The 25,091-nt window shown below is 38.8% G+C and overlaps 1 protein-coding gene across 1 annotated transcript in view; it reads right to left on the minus strand.

Annotated features, from left to right (window-relative positions):
• The window catches only part of GALNTL6 (polypeptide N-acetylgalactosaminyltransferase like 6), a 1,248,724-nt gene that overhangs the window by 74,872 nt on the left and 1,148,761 nt on the right, over positions 1-25,091 (minus strand). The window contains exon 9 of the mRNA XM_062212832.1: positions 24,939-25,046. Coding sequence (XP_062068816.1) covers positions 24,939-25,046 — 108 coding nt within the window. The remainder of the gene's footprint in view (positions 1-24,938; positions 25,047-25,091) is intronic.

Consider the following 25,091-nt stretch of genomic DNA (forward strand, 5'->3'; position numbering starts at 1 on the left):
ATGATACTGAATAAATCTATCCAGTAATTATTTTTCCATTTACATCTTAGACCCTCCAGTTCTATTATTTAAAAAATTCAGCATTGGTTCAGTTTTTCAGAGCATTATTTCAGAATCAGTTGTTTCTCTGGCCAGAAGGCTGTCCCATGCGTTGTATTATCCAGGCCACCTCACTTCAGCAGCATGCTTCTGTTTCATTGTGCAGCATGTGATTATTACATGTGCACTGCTGTGACCCCAATCCACACACTGAATTTGTGTCAATATTAAGCTATTGTATTATGGTAGCTTGGGTAATAGAGTTCTCTTTCTTTAGCTATATATTTTTTTAGTGCTTTTCTCCCACAAACCAGTGACAGCTAGGAAAGCCAATCTCAAACAGAAACAGTTTCTTATTTGTCACAGTCACTCCTACAGCAAGGAATTGCATCACTATTCTATGACTTTAAAAAATTCTGCTTTGATTTGAATGCTTTTCTTGTCCCCTCTTTGATGCTTAAGCAAGCTTTAGTGGCTCACTGGTCCCACCCCAAGCCCTCTTATCATCGATAATATGATAATGTCATCATGGGTGCAGCTCAAAAGAGAATCTCTTTAAGAGAGTCCCAACCTTGCTACAATTATTCCTGCGAGCTCTACTTTTCTCTGATCTGAAGACTTCTTTGAAGTCAGTGGGAAACCTTGAGCATAAGGAGGGGAGGCTAATCCAGCCCTACAAAGGAGGCTTCTCTGACAGACAATTTCCTCTTCCTTCTTCCCCAAGGCTGTGGGAGCTGTTTACAGGTGTCTTGAACAAGAGTTAGATTTTTCTTTGATTTTATATCTCTATTCTATTTTTGAACAAACTTTTTTTTATATTTATGATGTCTTTACTATGGCATTTAATACAGTCTTTAGATATAGGCCAAAGAAGCGAAAATCAACTCCATCCCTAGGTGATTTTGCAACATATCATTACAAAGGGTTGTATTCTTAATTTAAAAACAGTATTATTAAGAATAAAAATTCATTTATTTGAGAAAGAAAGGAGAGGAAGAATAAGCATTCTCATCCCCTGATTCACTATAAAGTGCCTGCAATAGCTGGGTTTGGGCCAGGCAGAAGCCAGGAACCAGGAACTCAGCCTGGGTGCCCCACATGGGGCATGTACTTGGGCCATCATCTGCTGCCTGTTGTTCATCACCAGGAAGCTTGAGTCGGAGCTGCAGGTGGGTATCATACCCAGGTACTCTGATACAAGAAGCAGGCTTTTTAACTGCTAGGCCAAATGCCTACCTCATCTACTGTTTAAATTGAACAATCTGATACGCTTTGACACATATGTATATATTAGTGAAACCATCATGACAATTAAGATAATGAACATATCCATTACCTCCAAACCTTCCCTCTATGAAATCTCCTCTCTCCATTTCCAGGCAACCATTGATAATACCTTTTGTTAGTAGAGTGTAATTTGCATTTTCTAGAATAGAATCAATCATACAGTGCTTTGTTTTGTCTGGCTTTTTTTTTTTTTCCTAAAAAATATCTGTTTATTTCAAAGGAAGAGTGACAAAGAGGGGGAAGAGAGAGAGAGGGAGAGAATAGAGAGAAAACAGAGAAAGAGATTCCATCGAATGGTTTACTTCCCAAACGCCCACAAAAGCCAGCACTGGGCCAGGCTGAAGCCAGGAGCATGGAACTCCATCTGTTTCCCAAGAGGATGGTAGGGACTCAAGTATTTGGACAATCACCTGGTGCCTTCCCAGGTACACAAGCAAGAAGCTGAATAGGAAGTGGAGTAAAAGGACATGAACTGGCACTCTGATATGAGATTAAGGTGTTTCAAGTGGAAGCTTAATTTGCTGCAACACAACGCCTGCTTCTGTTACTCAGCGTAATTACTTTGCGGTTCATTCATGTAGCCACATGTATCCCTTTTTTGTATTCAATCCTATGATTATATAATTTGTTTATCCATTTACTTGTTGATGAGTAGGTGAATTGTTTGCAATTTTGGGCTGTTCCAAATAAAACTGTTATGATCACTCCCTCCAAGTCTTTTCTAGAAGTATTTAAATTGTATCTTTGGATATACAATCAATTTTGAGTTCATTTTTGTATATAGTGATAGGTGTGAAATTTATTTTTTGAGTATGGATATTGAATTATTTGGGCATTATTTTTTGGAAAAATACTATCATTTCAGGGCTGGCATTGTGATGTAGGGGGTAAAGACACCACTTTCAATGCTGGCATCCCAAATGGATACCAGTTTTTGTCCCAGTGGTTCCATTTCTGATTAGCTTACTGCTAATGACCTGGGAAAGCAGCATAAGATGGCCCAAGTGTCTGGACTGCTGCCACCCATAAGAAGACTGGGATGAAACTCCTGGTTACTGGCTCCTGGCTTTCGCCTGGCCCAGTTCTGGCTGTTGTCACCCTTTGGGGAGTGAATCAGCAGATGGAAGATTTCTCTGTCTCTGTTTCTCTTCTCTCTGTAGCTCTAACTTTCAAATATATAAGCAAATGTTAAAAACAAAACCTATCATTTCCCCATGGTATTTCCTTTATACCTGTGTTGAAAACCAGTTGGCTATATAAGAATAATTTCTGCACTATTATCTTCCAGAAACGAATTCTTTTTTTAAAAAGATTTTTATTTATTTATTTGACAGGTAGAGTTACAGACAATGAGAGAGAGAGAGAGAGAAAGGTCTTCCTTCCATTGGTTCATCCTCCAAATGGCCACAACGGTCGGAGCTATGCCGATCCGAAGCCAGGAGCCAGGTGCTTCTTCCTGGTTTCCCATGCGGGTGCGGGGCCCAAGCACTTGGGCCATCTTCTGCTGCTTTCCCAGGCCACAGCAGAGATCTAGACTGGATGAGGAGCAACTGGGACTAGATCCTGGCACCCATATGGGATGCCGGCACTGCAGGAGGAGGATTAACCTAGGGCGCCATGGCACAGGCCCCCAGAAATGAATTCTTGTATACAATCATTAGGTTTTCGTGCACTGTAGAAATTGTTATATAGTCCAGATAATAGTCACTCATCAGACAAACTATTTGTACATTTTTTCTTACATTCCTTGAACTGTCTTTTTTTTTTTTTTTTTTTTTTTGACAGGCAGAGTGGACAGTAGAGCGAGAGACAGAGAGAAAGGTCTTCCTTTTTGCCGTTGGTTCACCCTCCAATGGCCACCGTGGTAGGCGCACTGCGGCCGGCGCACTGCGCTGATCTGAAGCCAGGAGCCAGGTGCTTCTCCTGGTCTCCATGTGGGTGCAGGGCCCAAGAACTTGGGCCATCCTCCACTGCCCTCCCGGGCCACAGCAGAGAGCTGGCCTGGAAGAGGGGCAACCGGGACAGGATCGGTGCCCCGACCGGGACTAGAACCTGGTGTGCAGGTGCCGCAAGGTGGAGGATTAGCCTATTGAGCCGCAGCGCCGGCCATTGAACTGTCTTTTAAGAAATAAACATATTTAGGGGGTCAGTGCTGTGGCATAGCAGGTAAAGTCGCTACCTGCAATGTCGGCATCCCATATGGGCAACAGTTCAGGTCTTGGCTGCTCCACTTCTGCTCCAATTCTCTGCTATGGCCTGGGAATGCAGTAGAAGATGGTCCAAATCCTTGGGCCCCTGCTCCCATGTGGGAGACCCAGAAGAAGCTCCTGGCTTTAGATTGGCGCAAATCTGGCCATTGTGGCCACGTGGGGAGTGAAACAGCAAATGGAAGATTCTCTCTCCCTCTCTCTCTGCCTCTTTTTCTCTGTAACTCTGCCTTTCAGATAAATAAATCAGATAAATAAATAAGAAAAAGAATTAAACATATTTAGTTCCACTTTTCCACAGGAACTATTTCTTAAAAAGTTTTGTTTATTTTTGTTTATTTGTAAGGCAAAGCAACAGAGAGAAAGAGAGACAAAGAGAGAGAGAGAACTTCTATCCTTCATTTCGCTCTCCAAATGCCTGCAACAGCCAAGCTAGATTAGGCCCAAACAAGGAGTCCAGAGCTCAGTGCAGGTCTTTCAGGTCTCCTACATGGGTGGCAGGGACCCAATACTTAAGCCATCACCTGCTACCTCTCAAGGTGTACATTATCAGGAAGCTGGATGAGAAGTTGAGCAGATATTTGATCCATTGCCAGATTTCCAAGCAGCTTCTTAATCATTCTTGGAAATAACCACCCCCTGAGCTGCCTTTTCACTCTGTTAACAGAATCCTTTGATATACAACTTTGCCTCAGTATCTGATGTGTCACTTGAGATAATCATTTTCCTGAAGATAAAATTAGGCTAAATGCTACTGCCGAAAGGCTGTTAAGCAGAAATAACTGTCAAATTGGTGCTTGCTGGTGGTAGGGTGGCTGTTTTCCTCCATAAGGACCGTTCATCAGGGCTGCTTGAATATTCTCCCTCATGACTTGGTGATCAGATTCCCCCAAAGCAAGCTGTCCAAGAGAATGAGGTAGAGGCTGCAGTGCCTTTTATGTCTTCGTTGTGGAAGAAAAAAATAGGTTGATAGGATAAAAGCAAAAATATCGTTTTTAGTTTTTGTTTATCCTTTAAGACTGTGTTTGATTTTTTTTGGGGGGGGGGAGGTATGGGTGGGTCTGGGATTGAGAATCAGAGTATGATAAAATTATTTTCCTTGATTTTTTTTTTTTAAAAGTTCTAAGAAACTGGAGATAATCAGAAACTGGAGATAACCAGAAACTGCTGGTAAAGAGACACAATAGAGATCCTTTGTGTTTAAGAAAATGTGCATGTTTTAACAGCTCAGAGAGGTCTTGCTGTCTGAGTCACTCCTGGAAGCACAGACATTCTGGCACTCTAAGGACTGGAGAGTTGGGTCCTTCAGAGACAGTGCTGCCAGCTAGAAGTTCACACTCTTATTGTGGGTAGTGCTGATGATGTATCTTCTTCACAGCTTCCAAGGTAGGAGAGAGAGAACAGAAGTAGAAACAGCAGGTAGAACAGCAAATCAAGGAATGTACTGCTTTGACAAAAGGATATGTGAGACTTTTGGGGATATTTAGACACTCGTGGGACTATCTAGAGGATCATTTCTGGCAATCAAGTCAGTAGTGTCATATGACATCACAATTTGGATATGAAAGGAAGTATGACCTTGTTTCTAGATGATTATTACTAATCCATTTGCTAATTTTATAAATCACAACCAGCATTTCTCATCATCAGACAGGGAGTATCAGGAGTCATGAGAACATCCACAGTATGCATTCAAACTGTGGCTACAGCAAATGGGGCTACAAATGTTAATTCTAGTTGTTATCATGATTTCAGTTGAATTTTTGTTTTTTTACATTTTCAAAATATAAAAATATATTTATGCTTCTAAATGCTCATTGCAGGATTCTTACATAAACAATCATGTGTGTCTAAAGCTTAGATAATCCGTGAAATTTTCTTTCTATAACTGTTTTCAGAATTAGAACATCAAAATATCCAGATACCATAATGTTGCCTTTGTTTTTTGACTGTGATTCAGTTTAAAAAACATCAGTGGAAATACTTTCTTTACCTCAACTACAATGAAATAGGAGGTAAACTTGGGCTGGAATCACAGTTGAGAATGGAATTCTTGCCATTAACCAGTAAACTATTAGAAACAAGAGTGATTAAATGAAAATGAAATAGCAGAGGCCTCAAGCACAGTGTCAGTGTGTATCCACATATCTCATGGGAAGAAGCTAATTCCACAAAATGAGTTCCTTCTACCGATGATCTCCTGTGGCTGCATCATCCAACTGGGAGCTTGGAAGCACAGTTATAAAGCAAAGCGCCCAGCCCTGTTCTTCTTTGCAAGTGTTGCATTTTTGAGTATTGAGACTATGGCATCCCAAAATATTTTAATTTACTTAAATTTCAGTTTCTTAATTTTGTAGCAGCAGGGACCTATTTTGTCTGAGCAAGCTTTCTTCTTTTTCAGGCTCTAGTGGAGTTATGAATGCAGGAAAATGTTCAGTTCTAATGGAGTTAATGATAAAAATGCAATTATAATTCCCCCTTACTCCACAAATAGAACTCACCATGTAGTTTGTTTCTCAGTGCTTTGAACAAAGAAAGCTATATAAATGCTAAATAACAGCATAAAGTGCCAAAGTGCTCTAGGTAGAAAGAAGAGTAACCAAAAACAGATTGGAAGAGGTGCCATAGGGAATATAAAATAAATTCCATTTTAACTTCATTAATAATGACAATGTAAAATTAATGATTAATCACATATAATTAATAACCATGTTCATGATTTAAATATTATATTTACTCTGTAAAGTACTCCAGTAGCTGTAAACATATTCTTATGTAAAATGATTGTCCTCATGTGATAACCTAAGAAATTCTGAATATTGTCCCCATAGCTTGAGGACTGACTCACTTTCTGTTTTGCACAGCAGAAAGCTGTAGATAATTGATTCACAAGTCACAGCTAAGCTGAAACTTGGAAAAGTACCAAGGAACGTTTGAAATGATTAAATTGACCAAAATGGCATAATATTGAGAAAAACACAGCATCTATGAGAACTTTTGAGGAAAAAATTGGAGCAAATAAATAGGAAGAAGCCAAACTAAAAGATAGCTTTGAGAGGTGTTGTGGGAATTTAAGTTTAAAATAATGTTGTTCTAATTCACATATTTCTTTCCATGGTGCTTCCAAATGGCAAGAAACTGTACCTGTCAGTGTTTTGCTATTCTCTTTTCTTTTTTAGTATTTATTCTTGGCATATGAAAATTTTATGCTCTACCTCCAGATTGTTTAAGCATTTTCAATACAGGGAGTTTTTCTATTGTTATTTCTTTAAACAAACTGATGGAACAAGGACATAAACCTCAGCCATTTTAGGTTTCTTGTTATCCCTGCCTTCTTTTTTTATTCCCCAAAGAAACCTTTTATTTAAGGAATACAAATTTCATAAGTGCAACTTAGGAATATAGTGATTCTTCCTACCATACTCGCTCTTCCACCCACACTCTCACCCCTTTCCCTCCTCTCTCTCCCATTCCCATTCTCCATTAAGATTCATTTTCAATTAACTTTATACACAGAAGACCAACTCTATACTAAGTAAAGACTTCAACAATTTACACACACACACACACACACACAAAACTGTTTGAGAACAAGTTTTACAGTTAACTTTCATAATCCAACTCATTGAGGACAGAGGTTCTGCATGGGAAGTTAGTGCATGGTGACTCCTATTGTTAATTTAACAATTAACACTCGTATGTATGACATCAGTGACCACCTGAGGCTCTTGAAATGAGTTGCCGAGGCCATGGAAGTTTATTGAGTTCACAATCTCTGTCAGTATTTAGACAAGGCCATAAGCAAAATGGAAGTTCTCTCCTCCTTTCAGAGAAAAGTACATCTTTCTTTGATGGCCAATTCCTTCTGCTGGAGTCTCACTCACAGAGATCCTTCATGTAGAACATTTTTTGACACGGTATCTTGCTTTCCATGCCTGAAATGTTCTCATGGGCTTTCCAGTCAGACCAGAATGCCTTAAGGGCCGATTCTGAGTTCAGAGTGCTACTTAAAGCAATTGTCACTCTATGAGTCTGCTGTGTGGACTGCTTCCCATGTTGGAACATTCTCTCCTTTTTAATTCTATTATTATTACCAGACACTTGATCTTATTTTGTTCACTTTAACACTTAGTATGATCACTTTAATACTTAAGATGGCATTTTTACCACCCAGCTTAATGGGATTTGGGGTCCTCGGCAAATTTTTAAACTGCACCCTTCGAAGTAAGTTCGTAGGAATTTATGCAAAACTATACTGCTTTTTTGTTACAAACTTCTTCCTCCCTCTCTTATTCCCACTCTTACTTTTTACTGAGATCTATTTTCAATTGACTTTACACACATATGATTAACTCTATGTTAAATAAAGAATAAAAAAGGGAGAGAATGATCCAACATGGGAAGTGGGATACACAGCAGCCTCATAGAATGGCAGATGTCCTAAACAGCACTCTGGCTGTTTAGAATCAGCCCTTAAGGCATTTGGATCTGGCTGAAGAGCCCATGAGAGTATTTCAGACATGGAAGGCCAAGACACTCTGGCAAAAAAAAGAGGACCCAAATGAAAGATCTCTGCAAGTGAGATCTCAGTAGAAAGAACAGGCCATCAAAGGAGGAGGTACCTTTCTCTGAAGGGAGGAGAGAACTTCCACTTTGACTATGACCTTGTCTAAATAAGATCAAAGTCAGCAAACACAAGAGGCTTCCATAGCCTTGGAAACTCATGACTAGAGCCTAGGGAGATTTCTGACGCCATAAACAAGAGTGTCAAATTGTTAAGTCAACAACAGGAGTCACTGTGTACTTACTCCTCATGTAGGATCTCTGTCCTTAATGTGTTGTCCAATGTGAATTAATGCTATAATTAGTACTGAAGCAGTATTTTACACTTTATGTTCTGTGTGGGTGCAAACTGATTAAATCTTTACTTAATATATACTAAATCTATCTTCTGTATATAAAGATAATTGAAAATGGATCTTGACGTGAATGGAATGGGAGAGGGAGTGGGAGATGGGAGGGGTGCGGATGGGAGGGAAGTTATGGGTGGGGAAAGCCATTGTAATCCATAAACTGTACTTTGGAAATTATATTTACTAAATAGAAGTTTGGAAAAAAAAAGAGTTCAACACATAGTATGCAGAAAAAAGAAGAAAAACAGTTCCTTGATAGTCAAGACAAGGGGTGTTCAACTCATTGCTTCTCAAAGTATCAATTTCAATTCTACAAATTTCCTTTTAGGTGCTCTATTAGTTAGCAATTATCAGGAGAACATATGGTATTTGTCCCTTTGGACTGGCTTATTTTACTAAGTAAGATGTTTTCCAGATTCATCCATTTTGTAGCAAATGAACAGATTTCATTTTTTTTTTACTTCTGTGTAACATTCCATAAAGTATATATCCCATAATTTCTTTATCCAGTCTTCAGTTGATGGCATTTAGGTTGATTCCATGTCTTAGCTATTATGAATTGAATTGCAATAAACATGGAGTGCAGATAGCTCTTTTATTTACTGCTGTTATTTCCCGTGGGTAAATTCCCAGCAGTGGGATGGTTGAGTCATATGGTAGGTCATATTCAGATTTCTGAGGTATTTCCATACTGTCTTCCATAGTGGCTTTACCAGGTTACATTCCCACCAACAGTGGATTAGGGTACCTTTTTCCTTACATCCTCACCAGCATTTGTTATTTTTTCATTTCTGTACGAAAGCCATTCTAAGTGGGGTGAGGTCAAACCTCACTGTGGTTTTGATTTGCATTTCCCTGACAGCTAGTGATCCTGAACATTTTTTCATATGTCTGTTGGCCATTTGGATTTCTTCTTTTGAAAAATGTCTGTTTAAGTCCTTTGCCCATTTCTTAGCTGAGTTGTTTGGTTTGTTCTTGTGGGGTTTCTTGATCTCTTTATATATTCTTGTTATCAATCCTTTATCAGTTGTAGAGTTTGCAAATAATTCCTCCCATTCTTCTGGTTGGTTCTTCACTTTCCTGAGTGTTTCTTTTACAGTGCAGAAGCTTCTCAATTTGATGTAATCTCATGTGTTACTTTTGGCTTTGCTTGCCTGTGCCTCTAGGATCTTTTCCAAGAACTCTTTTGCAGTGCAATGTCTTGTATGGTTTCCCCAATGTTCTCGAATAATTTGATGGTGTCAGGTCATAGATTTAGGTCTTTAATCCATTTTGAGTGGATTTTTGTGCAAGGTGTAAGGTAGGGGTCTTGCTTCATACTACTGCATGTGGAAATCCAGTTTTCCCAGCCTCATTTGTTGAAGTGACTGTCCTTTCCCCAGGGATTGGTTTTGGCTCCTTGGTCAAATACAAGTTGGTTGTAGATGCTTTGATTGATTTCTGGAGTTTCTATTCTGTTCCTTTGGTCTATCCATCTGTTTTTGTACCAGTATCAGGCTGTATTGATTATAACTGCCTTGTAGTATATCTTAAAATCTGGTATTGTGATGCCTCCAGCTTTGTTTTTGTTTTATAAGATTGCTTTAGCTGTTTGAGGTCTCCTGTGTTTCCATATGAATTTCAGCATCATTTTTTCTAGATCTGGGAAGAATGTCTTTGGTATTTTGATTGGTATCACATTGAATCTGTACATTACTTTCAGAAAAATGGACATTTTGATGTTATTGATTCCTCCAATCCATGAACATGGAAGATTTTTCCATTTTTTTGGTAACTTCTTCTATTTCTTTTTTAATGCTTTGTAATTCTCATCACAGAAATCTTTGATATCCTTGGTTAAATGTATTCCAAAGTATTTAATTTTTTTTGTAGCTCCTGTGAATGGGATTGATGTTAGAAGTTCTTTCTCAACCATGGTATTGTCTGTATATACAAAGGCTGTTGAGTTTTGTGTATTGATTTTATATGCTTCTACTTTACCGAACTCTTCTATGAGTTCCAATATTCTCTTGGTGGTGTCTTTTGGATCCCCTATATATAGAATCATGTCATCTGCAAATAGGGATAGTTCAACTTCCTTTTTCCCAGTTTGACCCCTTTGAATTCTTTTTCTTGCCTAATGGCTCTGCCTAAAACTTCCATTACCATACTAAATAGGAGTGGTGTGAATGGGCATCATTGTCTGGTTCCAGATCTCAGTGGGAATACTTTCAACTTTTCCCCATTCAATGGCATGCTGGCCATGGATTTGTCATAAATTGCTTTGACTATGTTGTTGAAGAATGTTCCTTCTCTACCCAATTTGCTTAGAGTTTTCATCATGAAAGGGTGTTGTATTTTTTTAAAGCTTTTACTTAATGAATATAAATTTCCAAAGTACAACTTATGGATTACAATGGCTTCCCCCCCACCCCAATAACTTCCCTCCCACCCACAACCCTCCCCTTTCCCACTCTCTCTCCCCTTCCATTCACATCAAGATTCATTTTCAATTCTCTTTATATACAGAAAATTAGTTTAGTATATATAAAGCAAAGATTTCAACAGTTTGCCCTCACATAGCAACACAAAGTGAAAAATACTGTTGGAGTACTAGTTATAGCATTAAATCACAGTGTACAGCACATTAAGGACAGAGATCCTACATGATTTTTTTTTAAGAATTGATTAATTTTCTATGCAATTTCCAATTTAACACCAAGTTTTTTTTTTTTTTCATTTTCAATTATCTTTATATATAGGAGATTGATTCAGTATATACTAAGTAAAGATTTCATCAGTTTGCACCCACAGAGAAACACAAAGTGTAAAAATACTGTTTCAGTACTAGTTATAGCATTACTTCACATTGGACAACCCATTAAGGACAGATCCCACATGGGACGTAAGTACACAGTGACTCTTGATGTTGACTTAACAATTTGACACTCTTGTTTATGGCGTCAGAAATCTCCCTAGGCTCTAGTCATGAGTTGCTGAGGCTATGGAAGCCTTTAGAGTTCACCGACTTCGATCTTATTCTGACAGGGTCATAGTCAAAGTGGAAGTTCTCTCCTCCCTTCAGAGAAAGGTACCTCCTTCTTTGATGGCCCCGTTCTTTCCACTGGGATCTCATTTGCAGAGATCTTTCATTTAGGTCTTCTTTTTTTTTTTTTCCAGAGTGTCTTGGTTTTCCATGCCTAAAATACTCCCATGGGCTCTTCAGCCAGATCCAAATGCCTTGAGGGCTGATTCTGAGGCCAGAGTGCTATTTATTCTAAGAGTCTGCTGTGTATCCCGTTACCCATGTTGGATCGTTCTCTCCCTTTTTTATTCTATCAGTATTAGCAGACACTAGTCTTGTTTGTGTGATCCCTTTGACTCTTAGACCTATCAGTGTGATCAATTGTGAACTGCAATTGATCACATGGACTAGTGAGATGGCATTGGTACATGCCACCTTGATGGGATTGTATTGGAATCCCCTGGCACGTTTCTAACTCCATCATATAGAATACTATACAGCAGTCAAAAAGAATGAAATCTGGTCATTTTTAACAAGATGGAGGAATCTGGAAAACATCATGTTGAATGAATTAAGCCAGTCCCAAAGAGACAAATATCATATGTTTTCCCTGATTGACGACAACTAACTGAGCACCAAAGGGGAAACCTGTGGAAGTGAAATGGACACTATGAGAAACAGTAACTTGATCAGCTCTTGTGCTGACTGTTGTTGTACAATGTAATACTTTATCCATTTTAGTATTTTTTTTTTTTGTTCTAGTACTAGTGGTTGAACTCTGTAATTAACACACAATTATTCTTAAGTGTTTAAATTTTAACTGAAAAGTGATCCCGGTTAAATATAAGAATGAGAAAAAGAGAGAGAGGATATGTACAAGGGTGTTGTATTTTATCAAATGATTTCTCTGCATCTACTGAGATAATCATATGGTTTTTGTTTTTCTGTTTGTTAATGTGCTGTATGACATTGATTGATTTGCGATTGTTGAACCATCCCTGCATATCAGGGATAAATCCCACTGGGTCCAGGTGAATGAGCTTTGTGATGTGTTGTTGGATTCGATTGGCTAGAATTCTGTTGCATCTATGTTCATCAGGGAAATTGGTCTAAAGTTCTTTTTCTCTGTTGCATCTTTTTCTGGTTTAGGAAATAGTGATGTGGGCTTCATAGAAAGAATTTGGGAGGATTCCCTCCTTTTCAGTGGTTTTGTATAACTTGAGAAGAATTGGAGTTAATTCTTCATTAAATGTCTGGTAGAATTCAGTAGTGAATTCATCCAGTCCTGGGCTTTTCTTTGTTGGGATGGCCTTTATTAGTGATTCAATTCCTGACTTGGTTATGGGTCTGTTTAGGTTTTCTATGTCTTCATGGTTCAGTTTAGGTAGGTTATATGTGTCCAGGAATCTATTCATTTCTTCCATGTTTCCTGCTTTGTTGGCATACAACTCTTTGTAGTAATTTCTGATGATCCTACTTATTTCTGTGGTATCTATTGTTATATTTCTTTTTTCATGTCTGATTTTATTGATTTGAATTTTATCTCTCCTTTTTTTTGGTTGGATGGGCTAATGGTTTGTCAATTTTATTTATTTTTTCAAGAAAACAGCTCTTTGTTTTGCTGATCTTTTTATTTTTTTAGATTCAATTTTGTTGATTTCTTCTCTAATTTTAATTATTTCTTTTCTCCTACTAGTTTTGGGTCTGGTTTGCTGTTGTTTTTCTTGATCATTGAGATGCACTGATAACTCATTTATTTGGTGCCTTTCCACCAATTGCTATAAATTTTCCTCTTAGTACTACTTTTGTTTTATCACATAAGTTTTGTATTGTTGTCTTCATTTGTTTCCAGAAATTTTTTGGTTTCTCTTTTGATTTTTTTCTGACCCACTGTTCATTCAGGAGCATCCTGTTAAGTCTCCATGTGTCTGCTATGTTGTAGAGATTTCTGAGTTCTGATTTTCAGCTTCATTGCATTGTTGTCTGAGAAGATTCATTGTATGATTTCTATTTGTTTGAATTTGCTGAGACTTGTTTTATGGCCTAGCATGTTGTCTGTCCTGGAGAAGGTTCCATGCACTGGTGAGAAGAATGTGTATTCTGCAACTGTAGAATGAAAAGTTCTGTAGATATCTGTTAGGTCCATTGGTCCATAGTGTCAATTAACTCTCCTGTTTCCTTGCTGATTTTCCGTCTGGTTGATCCACCCATTGCTGAAAGTGGGGTATTGAAGTCCTCCATTACTATTGTATTGGAGTCTGTGTCTCACTTTAGATTCCTTAACATTTCTTTTAAATAGCCAGGTGCCCTGTAATTAGGTACATCAAAGTTTATAGTAGTTATATCTTCCTGTTGAATTGATCTGTTAATAATTACACAGTGCCCTTCTTTGTCTGTTTTAACAGTTTTTGTGGTAAAGTATCTTGTTTGATATTAGGATGGCTACAGCAGCCCTTTTTTGGTTTCTGTAAGCATGGAATATCTTTTTCTATCCTTTCATTTTTAGTCTGTGTGCATCTTTGTTGGTGAGATGTTTCTTGTAGGCAGCAAGTAGATGGTTTTTTTTTTAATCCATTCAGCCAGTCTGTGTCTTTTAACTAGAGAGTTGAGGTCATTTACATTCAAAGTGTCTATTTGATAAGTAACGACTTTGCTCTGCCATTTTCCCATAAATATTCCTATTTTTTACTTTGGATTTCATTTGTTCTTTTACTGGGAGATTTTCTTCCTTCACTTTTTTTTGTAGAGAATGTTTCTGTGTTTTTGTGTGCAGCACATCCTTATGCATCTTTTGCAGGGCTGGATGGGTGGTGACAAATTCTTTCAATTTCTCTTTGTCATGGAAGGTCTTTATTTCACCTTCATTCATAAATTAGAGTTTTGTAGGCTACAGTATTCTGGGTTGACAGTTTTATTCTCTTAAGACTTTGAAAAAAATCTCACCATTTCCTCCTAGCCTTTAGGATTTCTGATGAGAAGTTTGCTGGAAGTCTAATTGGAGATCCTCTGAAAGTAATCTGGCATTTCTCTCATGCACATTTTAGAATCTTTTCTTTATGTTTTACTGTGGTGAGTTTGATTACAATGTGTCATGGTGAAGATATTTTCTGGTCATGTCTATTAGGAGCTCTATGTTCTTCCTGTCCTTTCACGTCCCTTTCCTTCTCCAAATTAGGATGTCTCTGTTATTATTTCACTTCAAAGGCATTCTAATCCTTTCTCTCTTTCCATGCCTTCAGGAACTCCTAGAACCCATATGTTGGGTCATTTGATAGTATCATGTAGATTATTAATAGTGTTTTTTAGTTTTTTAATTTCTTCTTCTTGCTTTTGGTCTGAGTGTATAATTTCCTGTGCTTTTTCTTCTAAGTTGTATATTCTTTCTTCTGCTTCACCATTCTGTTTATAAGGCTTTTTACTGCATTTTTTATCTGTTCTATTGAATTCTTCATTTCCAAGGTTTCATTTTGATTTTTCTTTAAGATCTCAATTTCGTGGAAGGAATTTTCTTTCATATAATGTATGGATTTTATTAGTTGGTGCATTTGCTTCTAAATACTTCTACGTAATCTTATGATCAATTTTTTGAATTCCATTTCTGGCATTTCTTCCATATGATCATCTTCAAAATCTAGTATTGAAGTGTTGTTTTCTTTTTTTAATATTTTATTTATTTATTTGAGAGTTAGAGTTACAGACAGTGAGAGGGAGAGACACAGAGAGAAAGGTCTTCCTTCCATTGGTTCACTCCCAAATGGCCATAATGGCTGGAGCTGTACTGATCTGAAGCCAGGAGCCAGGTGCTTCTTCCTGGTCTCCCATGTGGGTGCAGGGGCCCAAGCACTTGGGCCATCTTCTGCTGCTTTCCGAGGCCACAGCAGAGAGCTGGATTGGAAGAGGAGCAGCCAGGACTAGAACCGGCAGCGTTATGGGATGTTGGCGCTGCAGGTGGAGGATTAACCTACTGTGCCACAGCGCCAGTCCTCAGGTCTTGTTTTCTTTTGTGGCCAACATGTTGTCTTCCTTATTCTTGTTTCTTGAATTGGTGCATTTTATATTTAGCATTTGTGGAGATACTCATTGTTTTCTTCTTGGTTTTTTGCTGTGGTGTCTTTTATCTTTGTACTATGCCTCTATAGATTAGTGGAGTTTCTGCTTTCAGTGAATACATAAAGGTGTTTGGTAGGTGTGTCCAGGGAGCTCTGAGTAGTTTTCTGGGTGAAAGGTGTGTCTAAAGTGACAAACCCAGGTTTAGCATGGAAAATCTCTCTCTCTCTCTTTTTTAAATCAGAGAGGAGGTTTCTTCTGCTTAACTGAGTTCTTCTCCTCAAAGGAGACCAGTGCCTGAGTGCTAGCCCCAGTGAGAATAAGTCCACTCTGCCCCAAGGACCACACAAAGGATCTGTGTAGTCCTCAGTGTAAGCTCAGATTCTCCAGCAATGTCCCTCACCATGTAACCAGGGAGGCCTGAGCATGTGGAACCTCCCACAGTGATTGCCCAAATTCCCAGCCATACAGTGAGCCTTCCCACACAACCTCAGTTTTTTCACAGTCCCAGCACACAAGCCTCCCAGAGTCATGAGCTCCCAGCCCCCTGTCAGTTCTCCCCACCATACTGCACTTGGCTGGTTGTTAGGCTCTGACACGAGCTGGCATTGCTGTTATGTATGTCCAAAATGGTACTCACTCTCTATCGGTTTGTTAAAGGATGCCATTGCAGGGTGACTGGAGAGAGAGAAATGTGCCCCTCCTTTTTTTCTCCTTTAGTTTGGTAGGTACACTATCCCCCACAGGGCTGCATGTCAGATTCCCTCTAGGCTCTTCCTTCAGCTTTATTGCCAGCGGCTTGTCTGGTCTTACCTCTCTCTCCAGTGCTGGTACAGAGGCTCTCAGTTGATGGGGTCCTGAGCTGTGGGTATCCATGCTCTCCACATCTACTGTGTCCTTCTAATTTGCGTAGAGTTTCCTCTGCTGTTTTCTCCCTAACTCTTCCCTGAGACTTCACTCTCTCCACTTTTTAAAACTACCTTCTCCTAGACTACAGCAATAAGCTCCCTCCATACTCCACCATCTTAATCCCCCCACCCCCACCTTCTTTCAGGAGCTCATTTCTGTCTCTTACCCTATATTGTTCCCCACCTCACCCCCTGCATTCTTCTCCAGGTTTGGAAGCTAGTGGGACAAACCTGATGAACCAGTATGGAAAAGCTCATCTCTGCCTACTGTCCATCCCACCCCCAGCCCACCTAAGATTAAAATGTCCCAGCCTGCTGGGGTCTAGGCTTCTGCCATGTGTTTGCTCTATAAGCATGATAGCAGTTGGTTAAACTCTGTGGATTTATTTTCTCTGAATAAATTTGTGCTGGCTGCAAGTTCGTATTCTGCCTCTTCTCTGGTCTGTGCCCCTTTTCTTACATTTGGTGCCCCATGTGAGGAGGCACCAATCTGCACCTCTTTTCCTAACAGAAACCAAATATACAGATAGTTTAAAAATTCTGATATCATTGGGTTAAGAATTAGGGGAGCAGATGAGGGGCAAAGTATGGAGAATACATTTGTATTTAATATTTTCCCATTTCCTTTCTCTAGATCCTTAGCAGACAGAATAGTTTCACTTTGTCTTATTTTTCTCACATGCCACACAACCATAAAATTCTCAGTGTTCAAAAAAGGGACATGATTAAAGAGTCAGTATGAATGCTCTATCCATGTTCCCTACTAGAAACTTATCTCCAGTGTGGTGAAATGTGCTGAGGTGTGGTGGGTGAAATCACATTAAAAGGATGGCTTAATAAATTCAAAAGGGTTAAGGCTATTGGCTTAGGGCACATAATGAACCTTATGCTTTTCTGCCTTGAACATAGTAGGCACTTGATGAATATTTATTGATAGAGTTTCTCTAGCTTGGGCTTTCTTTGAGGTTAGAGATGACATTTATCTTCATAACATGCAATGGACTCCTAATGATTTCTTGAATCATCATTATCACATAATAAATTCATGATTGACTTTCAGGAAGGATATTGTGGTGAATGGGGAAATATTATTGATAGAAGATGCCAAAAATTTTTAAATAAAATGCTGCATCTAAGTAGAAGGCATTGTATTTTAAAAATATAGCCAAGAGGTGAGAGGCTCAAATACATGATGACAGTATGTGAATCATTTTTAGTTCTTGCCACAAGTATTAAACAGGCTTAGTGTCCTTTTGGTTGTATTGTAAAGAAGAATTAGAGATGGATGTTGCTTTCAGAGGGACTGTTTTGGAACAGAAGTCCTAGCTATTTAGACAGGCTGAGTCTTCAGCGAAGAATTCATCAATTTCTGCTTCTTGGGAGAAAGCCCATAACAGACCACCATGTTCCTGAACTCAATGATAGTTTCAAATAAAGCATCTGACCCTATAGTTTTAAGAGTGGTAGAAAGAAGAGCTGGCTGATATTGATGTCTGAAGTTTTCATGTTTCAGCTCTTACTTGCTGGGCAGCTTTATGAGTTCAAACTGATTTACAGGCTTCAGGGGAGAAAGGTCAATTTGTAGGAGTGTAGATATCCCATTCATCACCATACTTTATAGCCCTGTTGGTGATTTTATTTTCGGATATCAAGCCAGTCATTTCAGTCTTATTAATGCCTTTCTTCAACTGATATGTTTTTCTGACATGAACAAGGTAGAGCTGCATATGTTAGATACTGTCTGCTCTTTTTAGGAAAGGATAGCCAATACCATGGTCAACAAAGAAGATCCATTCACCAGTGGACTTGGGGTGGTCTGGCTTCCACATCATAGCCCCACTCATCTTCCTCCTATTCTCTAAACCTTTTTGCCACTTCATCAAGAGTATGAAATGCCCAAGGGAGTTAGTGGAGCTGGGTGTCACCAGCACTGGAATAAAGGCATTTTGGGAAGTGTACCTAAGAAGTCACTTCACAGTTGAGAGAGGCAAAATGGCCATTTTTCCTCAGATGTCAGATTTAGTCTTGGTAGCCATGGAGTATAATAATAGTAGGAAATCTTCAAAGGTCATTACATCTGGCTAAGAAATCCTAAGTGAATATATAATGTAAAAATCTGTAGCTTGTATATAGGTTAATGTAATCTATAGGTTCATTAAAAATGTTAACACTCATATAAAACGTATTATATATAAATAATGCTATATGTTATTTATGACATACTTTCTCTTATACTTCCTATTATAACATGATAATCTATAAATAAAGCTATAAATAAACTATAGTGTGGTACCCAATTTACAATGGTGTTTGACTTACAATTTTTTTACTTTATCATGTGTGAAATCAGTACACAACCAATAGAACTCATACTTTGATTTTGATCCTTTTCTGAGCTAGCAATGTGCAGCACAGTACTTCTTACCTTGTTGGGCAGTGATATTGAGCTGGTCCTCCCAGTCAGCCAGGAGATCAGGAGAGTGATGCTAAGCTATCATGGTCAGTAAGTTAGGGGTATTAAATGCATTTTCATCTTAGGATATTTTTAATTTATGATGAGTTTATTAAGACATAACCCCATCAAAAGTTCAGCAACATTTGTGTAAGTTATGTATTTCATTTCATAGTGAGTTTGATTATTTTCATTTACGTCTGCTCTCATCCTCACAATATTCTGACGTTGTATATAGATTGTGAGACTCTGTGAACTCTACTTGTCAGAGCTGAGGCCATTAGCTAAGGGAAGTTTAGATTTGTGTTTTGCTTTTTCATGACTTAACCTTCCATGGCCTAACACAGAACCTAGCACAGTAAGTATTTCTTTCACTAAGAAAAAATTGGCATGAGTTTTTGTGGGTCCTTAGAAGTCTGGGTGGAAAGACTGTGCATGTTTCCCTAGATCTGGCTGCCTCTGAGATCATGTATATATGGCCTGCCATCTAGAATTTTTATCTAAAACCAACCACAGCGGCCAACATGGTGGTGTAATCAGTTAAGCTGCCATCTGCCATGCCAGCTTCCCTTGTGGGCACCAGTTCGAGCCCCAGCTGCTCCACTTCCTATTCAGCTCCCTGATAATGCACCTGGGAAAGCAGCAGAAGATGGCCCAAGTGCTTGGGCTACTGCCATCCATGTGGAAGACATGGAAGAAGTTCTTGGCTCCTGGCTTGGGCCTGGTACAGCCCCAGCCCTTGTAGCCATTTAAGGAGTGAACCAGCAGATGGAAGATTCTTTTTCTGTAACCCTGCCTTTCAAATAAATAAAATAAAAATAAAAAAATTCAAATTGTGCAGGATGTTCCACAGTTCTTGAAAAGGGATAGAGGTTTTCACTCCCCAAATGGCTGCCATGACTGGGGCAAAGCCAGGCCAAAGCCAGGAGCCAGGAGCTTCCTTCGGGTCTCCCACGTGGATGCAGGGGCCCAAGAACATGGGACATCTTCTGCTGCTTTTCCAGGTGAATTAACAGGAAGTTGGATTGGAAGTAAGGCAACTAGGACTTGAGCTGGTGCCCATATGGGATGCCAACACTGCAGGAGGAGGCTTAACTTTCTATGACACACTGCACAATTTGACTTTTATGAGATTTTACATCATTGGTTGTTGCTCTTATCCTGAAACTTCGAAAAATCTAAATTCTTTCAGCTCCTTGATTGGTTGCCATAAAACATAAGATAAAATTTTACAGTAAAAAGACTTATTATTACTGTGTCAGAGGTGAAACAGAAGTCTAGTGTCCCGTGGTTTGTATTCTTTGGTGTTACTCATGCTTAGGGTGAAATCTGTTTCTGACCATGTCTCCTGCTCAAAGGGAAGGTGTGTGTACTTCCAGGATACCACACACCGTCTGCAGGGCTGCCCTCTATGGGCATCAGGACCCTGTTTGGGAAATGCTCATGGGCTAGGCTGCTCTCAGGAGGACTAGGGCTCAACTATTGCTATAATAAGTTGATATGTTTTGTCATGGGGTTGACTGATCACCCCACCCCCACTTTCCTGGCATGTTCATGCTATTAGATCCACCTGTCTCAGGTTCAGTGGCTTTGATTGTCCCCAAACACAATGGCATTCACAGGGAATTTTCCCTGCAAGTGGCAAGTAACTAACCTTCTATCAATATAGGGCTCCCCTCACATAAAAATCTGTTGGAATGTATGGTTTTCTCTGAGACTCTTCTGGTTGCCACTCAGCCACCTTTCTCAGTGCACAACACCACGCACTGGCCCTTCTATGGTGAAGACCATCGCTGCCATGCTGAAGAAAGGATGATTGTTACCCCAGAACTGGAGTCTTCCTAGTCTTCCAGCACTCTAGAAATAAACATTACTTTCCTCAAGGACTTGCTGATTGTTTCTGGTGAAAAGACACCACAACTGTGCCTCAGGGCTCTAACATTAGACCCTGAGCCTACCCAGTAAAAATATCCATCTTTATTAATGAAAGGAAAGTACTTTGATTCCCAGATGAAGATGTATGATACATCAATGTGTCCCAGATTTTTGTATTTTTTTGGGAAATGACATAAGCGTGCTATTTTTTGTCTTGAACAAATAAAGGTGTTTACAAAAAGGTATTATCTTGTATTTTACTTAAAAGGAGAAAAAAAGCTGATAATTACTGCATAAAAGAGATGCTATTAAATAGAACAGATTTACTGTATGATACTTATTTTTCTAAATTCACTAAGGCTTGGTAAAAACCTGGCCAGAAATTGACTCTGGTCACTGATCCTAAGTTTGGGAAACTTGTTGATTTAATTGAAGTATTAGGTATTTAATTGAGGTATCCTTAAAGTTCTTCTTTCAATTCCTTTAGTTTGTGAGAACTAAAGAAGGTCACAGCTGTGATAACACTTCCTCTTCCACTCCTCTTCTCTTTACTGATACACATCTTTATGATACATTGTCTAATGGTTTCAAATATATATATCTTTAAAAATTATTTATTCATTTTTATTTATGCAAAATGGAAGGAAGAGGGAGAGGGAGAGAGAGAAGAAGAGGGAGAGAGAGGAAGAGAGGGAGAGAGAGAGACAGACAGAGAGAGAGAGAGAGAGAGAGAGATTTCATGCATTGTTTTACTTCTAAATTATGTACAGCAGTCAGCCTAGACCAGGTCAAAGCCAGGAGCTCAAGATTCCATATGAGTCTTTCATATGGGTGGCAGAGAGCCAAGTACTTCAGCCATCACCCAGTTGCCTTCCAGGGTACACCTTGGCAGAAAGCTGGGAATGAGAGCCAAGCCTGGACTTGAATCAGGCACTCCAACATAGGATGTGGGTGTCCCAAGAGGCATGTTAACAGAACCAAATGCCCACTCATAAATATATATCTTGTCTCTTCCAGCCAGATTGTAACACTAAGTAAACAGAAGGCACTTTATAACTGATTTGTTGAATTCATTTCTATATGTTGTTTAGAAAACTGCAGACTGTTTACAAGTATGTCTCTGGGTATTTATATAATTTGGAAGTTTGCTGGAATCATAAATTTCTACAGGTACATAAATGAAAGATACATTTTAAAAGAAGTAAACCAGTTTTGTAAATTAAGAAAATAAGCCTTCACGGTTGTCTCCAGCTTCATCTCCATTTCCTAATGAAGCTGGGAAGATTAAAATATCAATTGAGTAGATGTGGCCCTGCATTTGAGGCATCTTTATAGACTCTTATCATTTCTGAAGATTTAGTAATAATTTAGAGTGTTGCAAGGTACTTAAGATTCTCTCACAAAATATCAGGATTGTTTTTCATTTTAATATACTTTTTTAAGTTAAAAATCATAAAATGTTCTTAGACTGACAGTTGAACTTCAATATTTATGACTTTCTGATTGCTCTAGCAGCTTAGGAAAAAATAAAAATGAGCTCTCAAGTAAAATTTAAGTGGAAAAGATTAAAATTCAGAATTATGGACTTTTTATTTGAATAAATACTTACTTTTTCTGGGAAGTTTTATGTGTTAGCCATAGTTTCCCTATATTTGACAGTCTTGAAATAGTATTTAATTTCTTTCCTGAAAATATATGTGCAGTTTTATTTTTAAAAATAAACCTTTTTGGATCAGTACAACTCTTTTTTCCCCACCCCCAGCTCTTACATTTCATTTTTTACTACAAACCAAGCACAGAAACCATCCATCTTGCAAATGAGTGATTGATTTTGGGGGCAGGAATGGAGGGAATATGAATGAAAATGGATAGATGACAGAACATCATTATCTTTAGGATAGCTTAAACTGCTAAGATTTATGATATTCACGTGGTCTATTTGTGATGTGTGCTCCAAATTGTTAAGTTATTAACTTTCCTTTCTTATTTTCTGATTCAGAAAAACTTAGTCTTACGACTAAGTTAAATTATATTTCTGGGACTGGCGCAGCAGGTTAACGCCCTGGCCTGAAGTGCCGGCATCCAATATGGGCACCGATTCAAGACCCAGCTGCTCCACTTCCAATCCAGCTCTCTGCTATGGCCTGGGAAAGCAGTAGAAGATGGCCCAAGTCCTTAGGCCCCTGCACCCGTGTGGGAGACCCAGAAGAAGCTCCTGGCTCCTGGCTTTGGACAGGCCCAGCTCAGGCCTTTGCAGTCATTTGGGGAGTGAACAACTGGATGGAAGACACCTCTCTCTCTTTCTGTCTCTCCCTCCCTCTCTGCCTCTCCTTCTCTCTGTGTAACTCTGACTTTCAAATAGATAAATAAATCTTTAAAAAGAAAAAAAATTATATTTCCTTATCCAAAATGCTGCTCTTTAATTACTTTATGATTTTGTGATTGGTTTCTTTTCTTCAAATAGTATATTTCTATAGCTATTTAGGGGAGTATGTTATTCATGTCTAAATCAGTTTGAGTGGAGGAAGGAATATTAGGACTATTTTTCCCTTCAAGATGTATATAGTGTAGCTTGGCTACTATAAACTCTAACTGCTATAAATAAGATCATGGATGTGACAAAAGAAAATGTACAGAGATGGCAATAGCAGTGGGAATAAAGAGGAGCAAATTTTTCTCAAAATATTTCACTATTTATTAAAACTTTATTTTACTTCAGTAAAATGTTTAAATTTGTAGAAATGAAAACTGAAACCCATAGAGTTTTCTTTTCTTAGTTTTCTTGATTAACAATGTTCTTTTTTTTTAAGTTTATTTATTTATTTTTGTTGACAGGCAGAGTGGACAGTGAGAGAGAGAGAGAGAGAGAGAGAGAGAAAGGTCTTCCTTTTTGCCGTTGGTTCACCCCCCAATGGCCGCTGTGGCCAGCATGCTGTGGCCGGCGCACTGCGCTGATCCAAAGCCAGGAGCCAGGTGCTTCTCCTGGTCTCCCATGCAGGTGCAGGGCCCAAGCATTTGGGCCATCCTCCACTACACTCCCCGGCCATAGCATAGAGCTGGACTGGAAGAGGAGCAACCAGGACAGAATCCGGCGTCCTGACCAGGACTAGAACCCGGTGTGCCGGCGCTGCAGGCAGAGGATTAGCCTATTGAGCTGCAGCGCTGGCCAATTAACAACATTTTTGAACAAACATCTCATTGCCCACAAAACCTTGTTCTAGGTCTGGTAGTATAGAAGCAAATAAAACAGACAAAAATTTCAAGCCCTGAAGGGCTGATACTCTAATGAGTCCTGATGAGTCAGTATGTTTGTTTATTGTTTATTGCAAAAGTTTGTGATATGAGGTTACTGAGCTTTGTATAAAAGCCTCAAATAGTTATATATTGCAGCCTTAGGGAAAGAGTCTAAAATAAATGATTCAGGATTAAATTCCTACAGAGAGCACTGTACAAAAGGATGTATGCATATTTTGTTGAAGAAAATGAACCCAGCCATGAAGAAAGTAATATGGAAAAACAGAGAAATTGTCAGGATAACTGGGAGAAAGTATTGTGATTATGTTCTTACAAATTGTATGGAAACATTCTAAAAGGCATTTGTCTACAATACCTCAATGCAGAGCTGGTCCTAGGTGAAAATAAGGAGGCAGTTTTGGACATCCACCTCCCTGATTTCCCATTTATCCCTCTCTCCTTCTGACTGTTAACTGTCCTATTTTATTCCACATGGGGAAAAGAATTGATTATTCATTCTAAACTTGGGCTTAAACTCCTACTCTGCTATTTTCATTCATGTGTACATGAACAAGATACCTGGCTACGCCTCCATTTTTTAATCTACAAATAAAGATAAGAATATCAATAAACATAATATACAAGGGTACTCCTACAAGTTTATAGAAAAATGCAATTGAAAGATAAGTAAAAGTTTTGAAATCCATGCAGTTGTTTCATATTACATACTTTCTGTGAACTTTTTGAAGATGTCTCCTATCTGAAATGTCTTGAAATAATTAATATCAAGAATTAGCATGATAGTTATACTTTGTTAAGCAATGAAAATAAAACTCTGAAGGATGTAGAAACTCCCCATAAACTAAAGCATTTCTGTACTGCTGTGCTTAGATTACACTATAGGTGAGGCCAATTACTCTGTCCACAAAAAGCCCTAACCAGTCTAGCCTGTTCTGATCCCCAGTTACTCACTCTTGCCAGGCTGGTCCCGGATGGAACTTTGTAAGGTACATACTTCCTGTAGATATGACCAACTCTAGAACATGGGACATCAAACATTTCTCCTCCACACATCCAAACCTAAACAGAGGAAAGTATAAAAAAAACAGTGAATTCCACACACAT

Source organism: Lepus europaeus, chromosome 16 (assembly GCF_033115175.1).
Source record: "Lepus europaeus isolate LE1 chromosome 16, mLepTim1.pri, whole genome shotgun sequence".
Classification (NCBI taxonomy): Eukaryota; Metazoa; Chordata; class Mammalia; order Lagomorpha; family Leporidae; genus Lepus; species Lepus europaeus.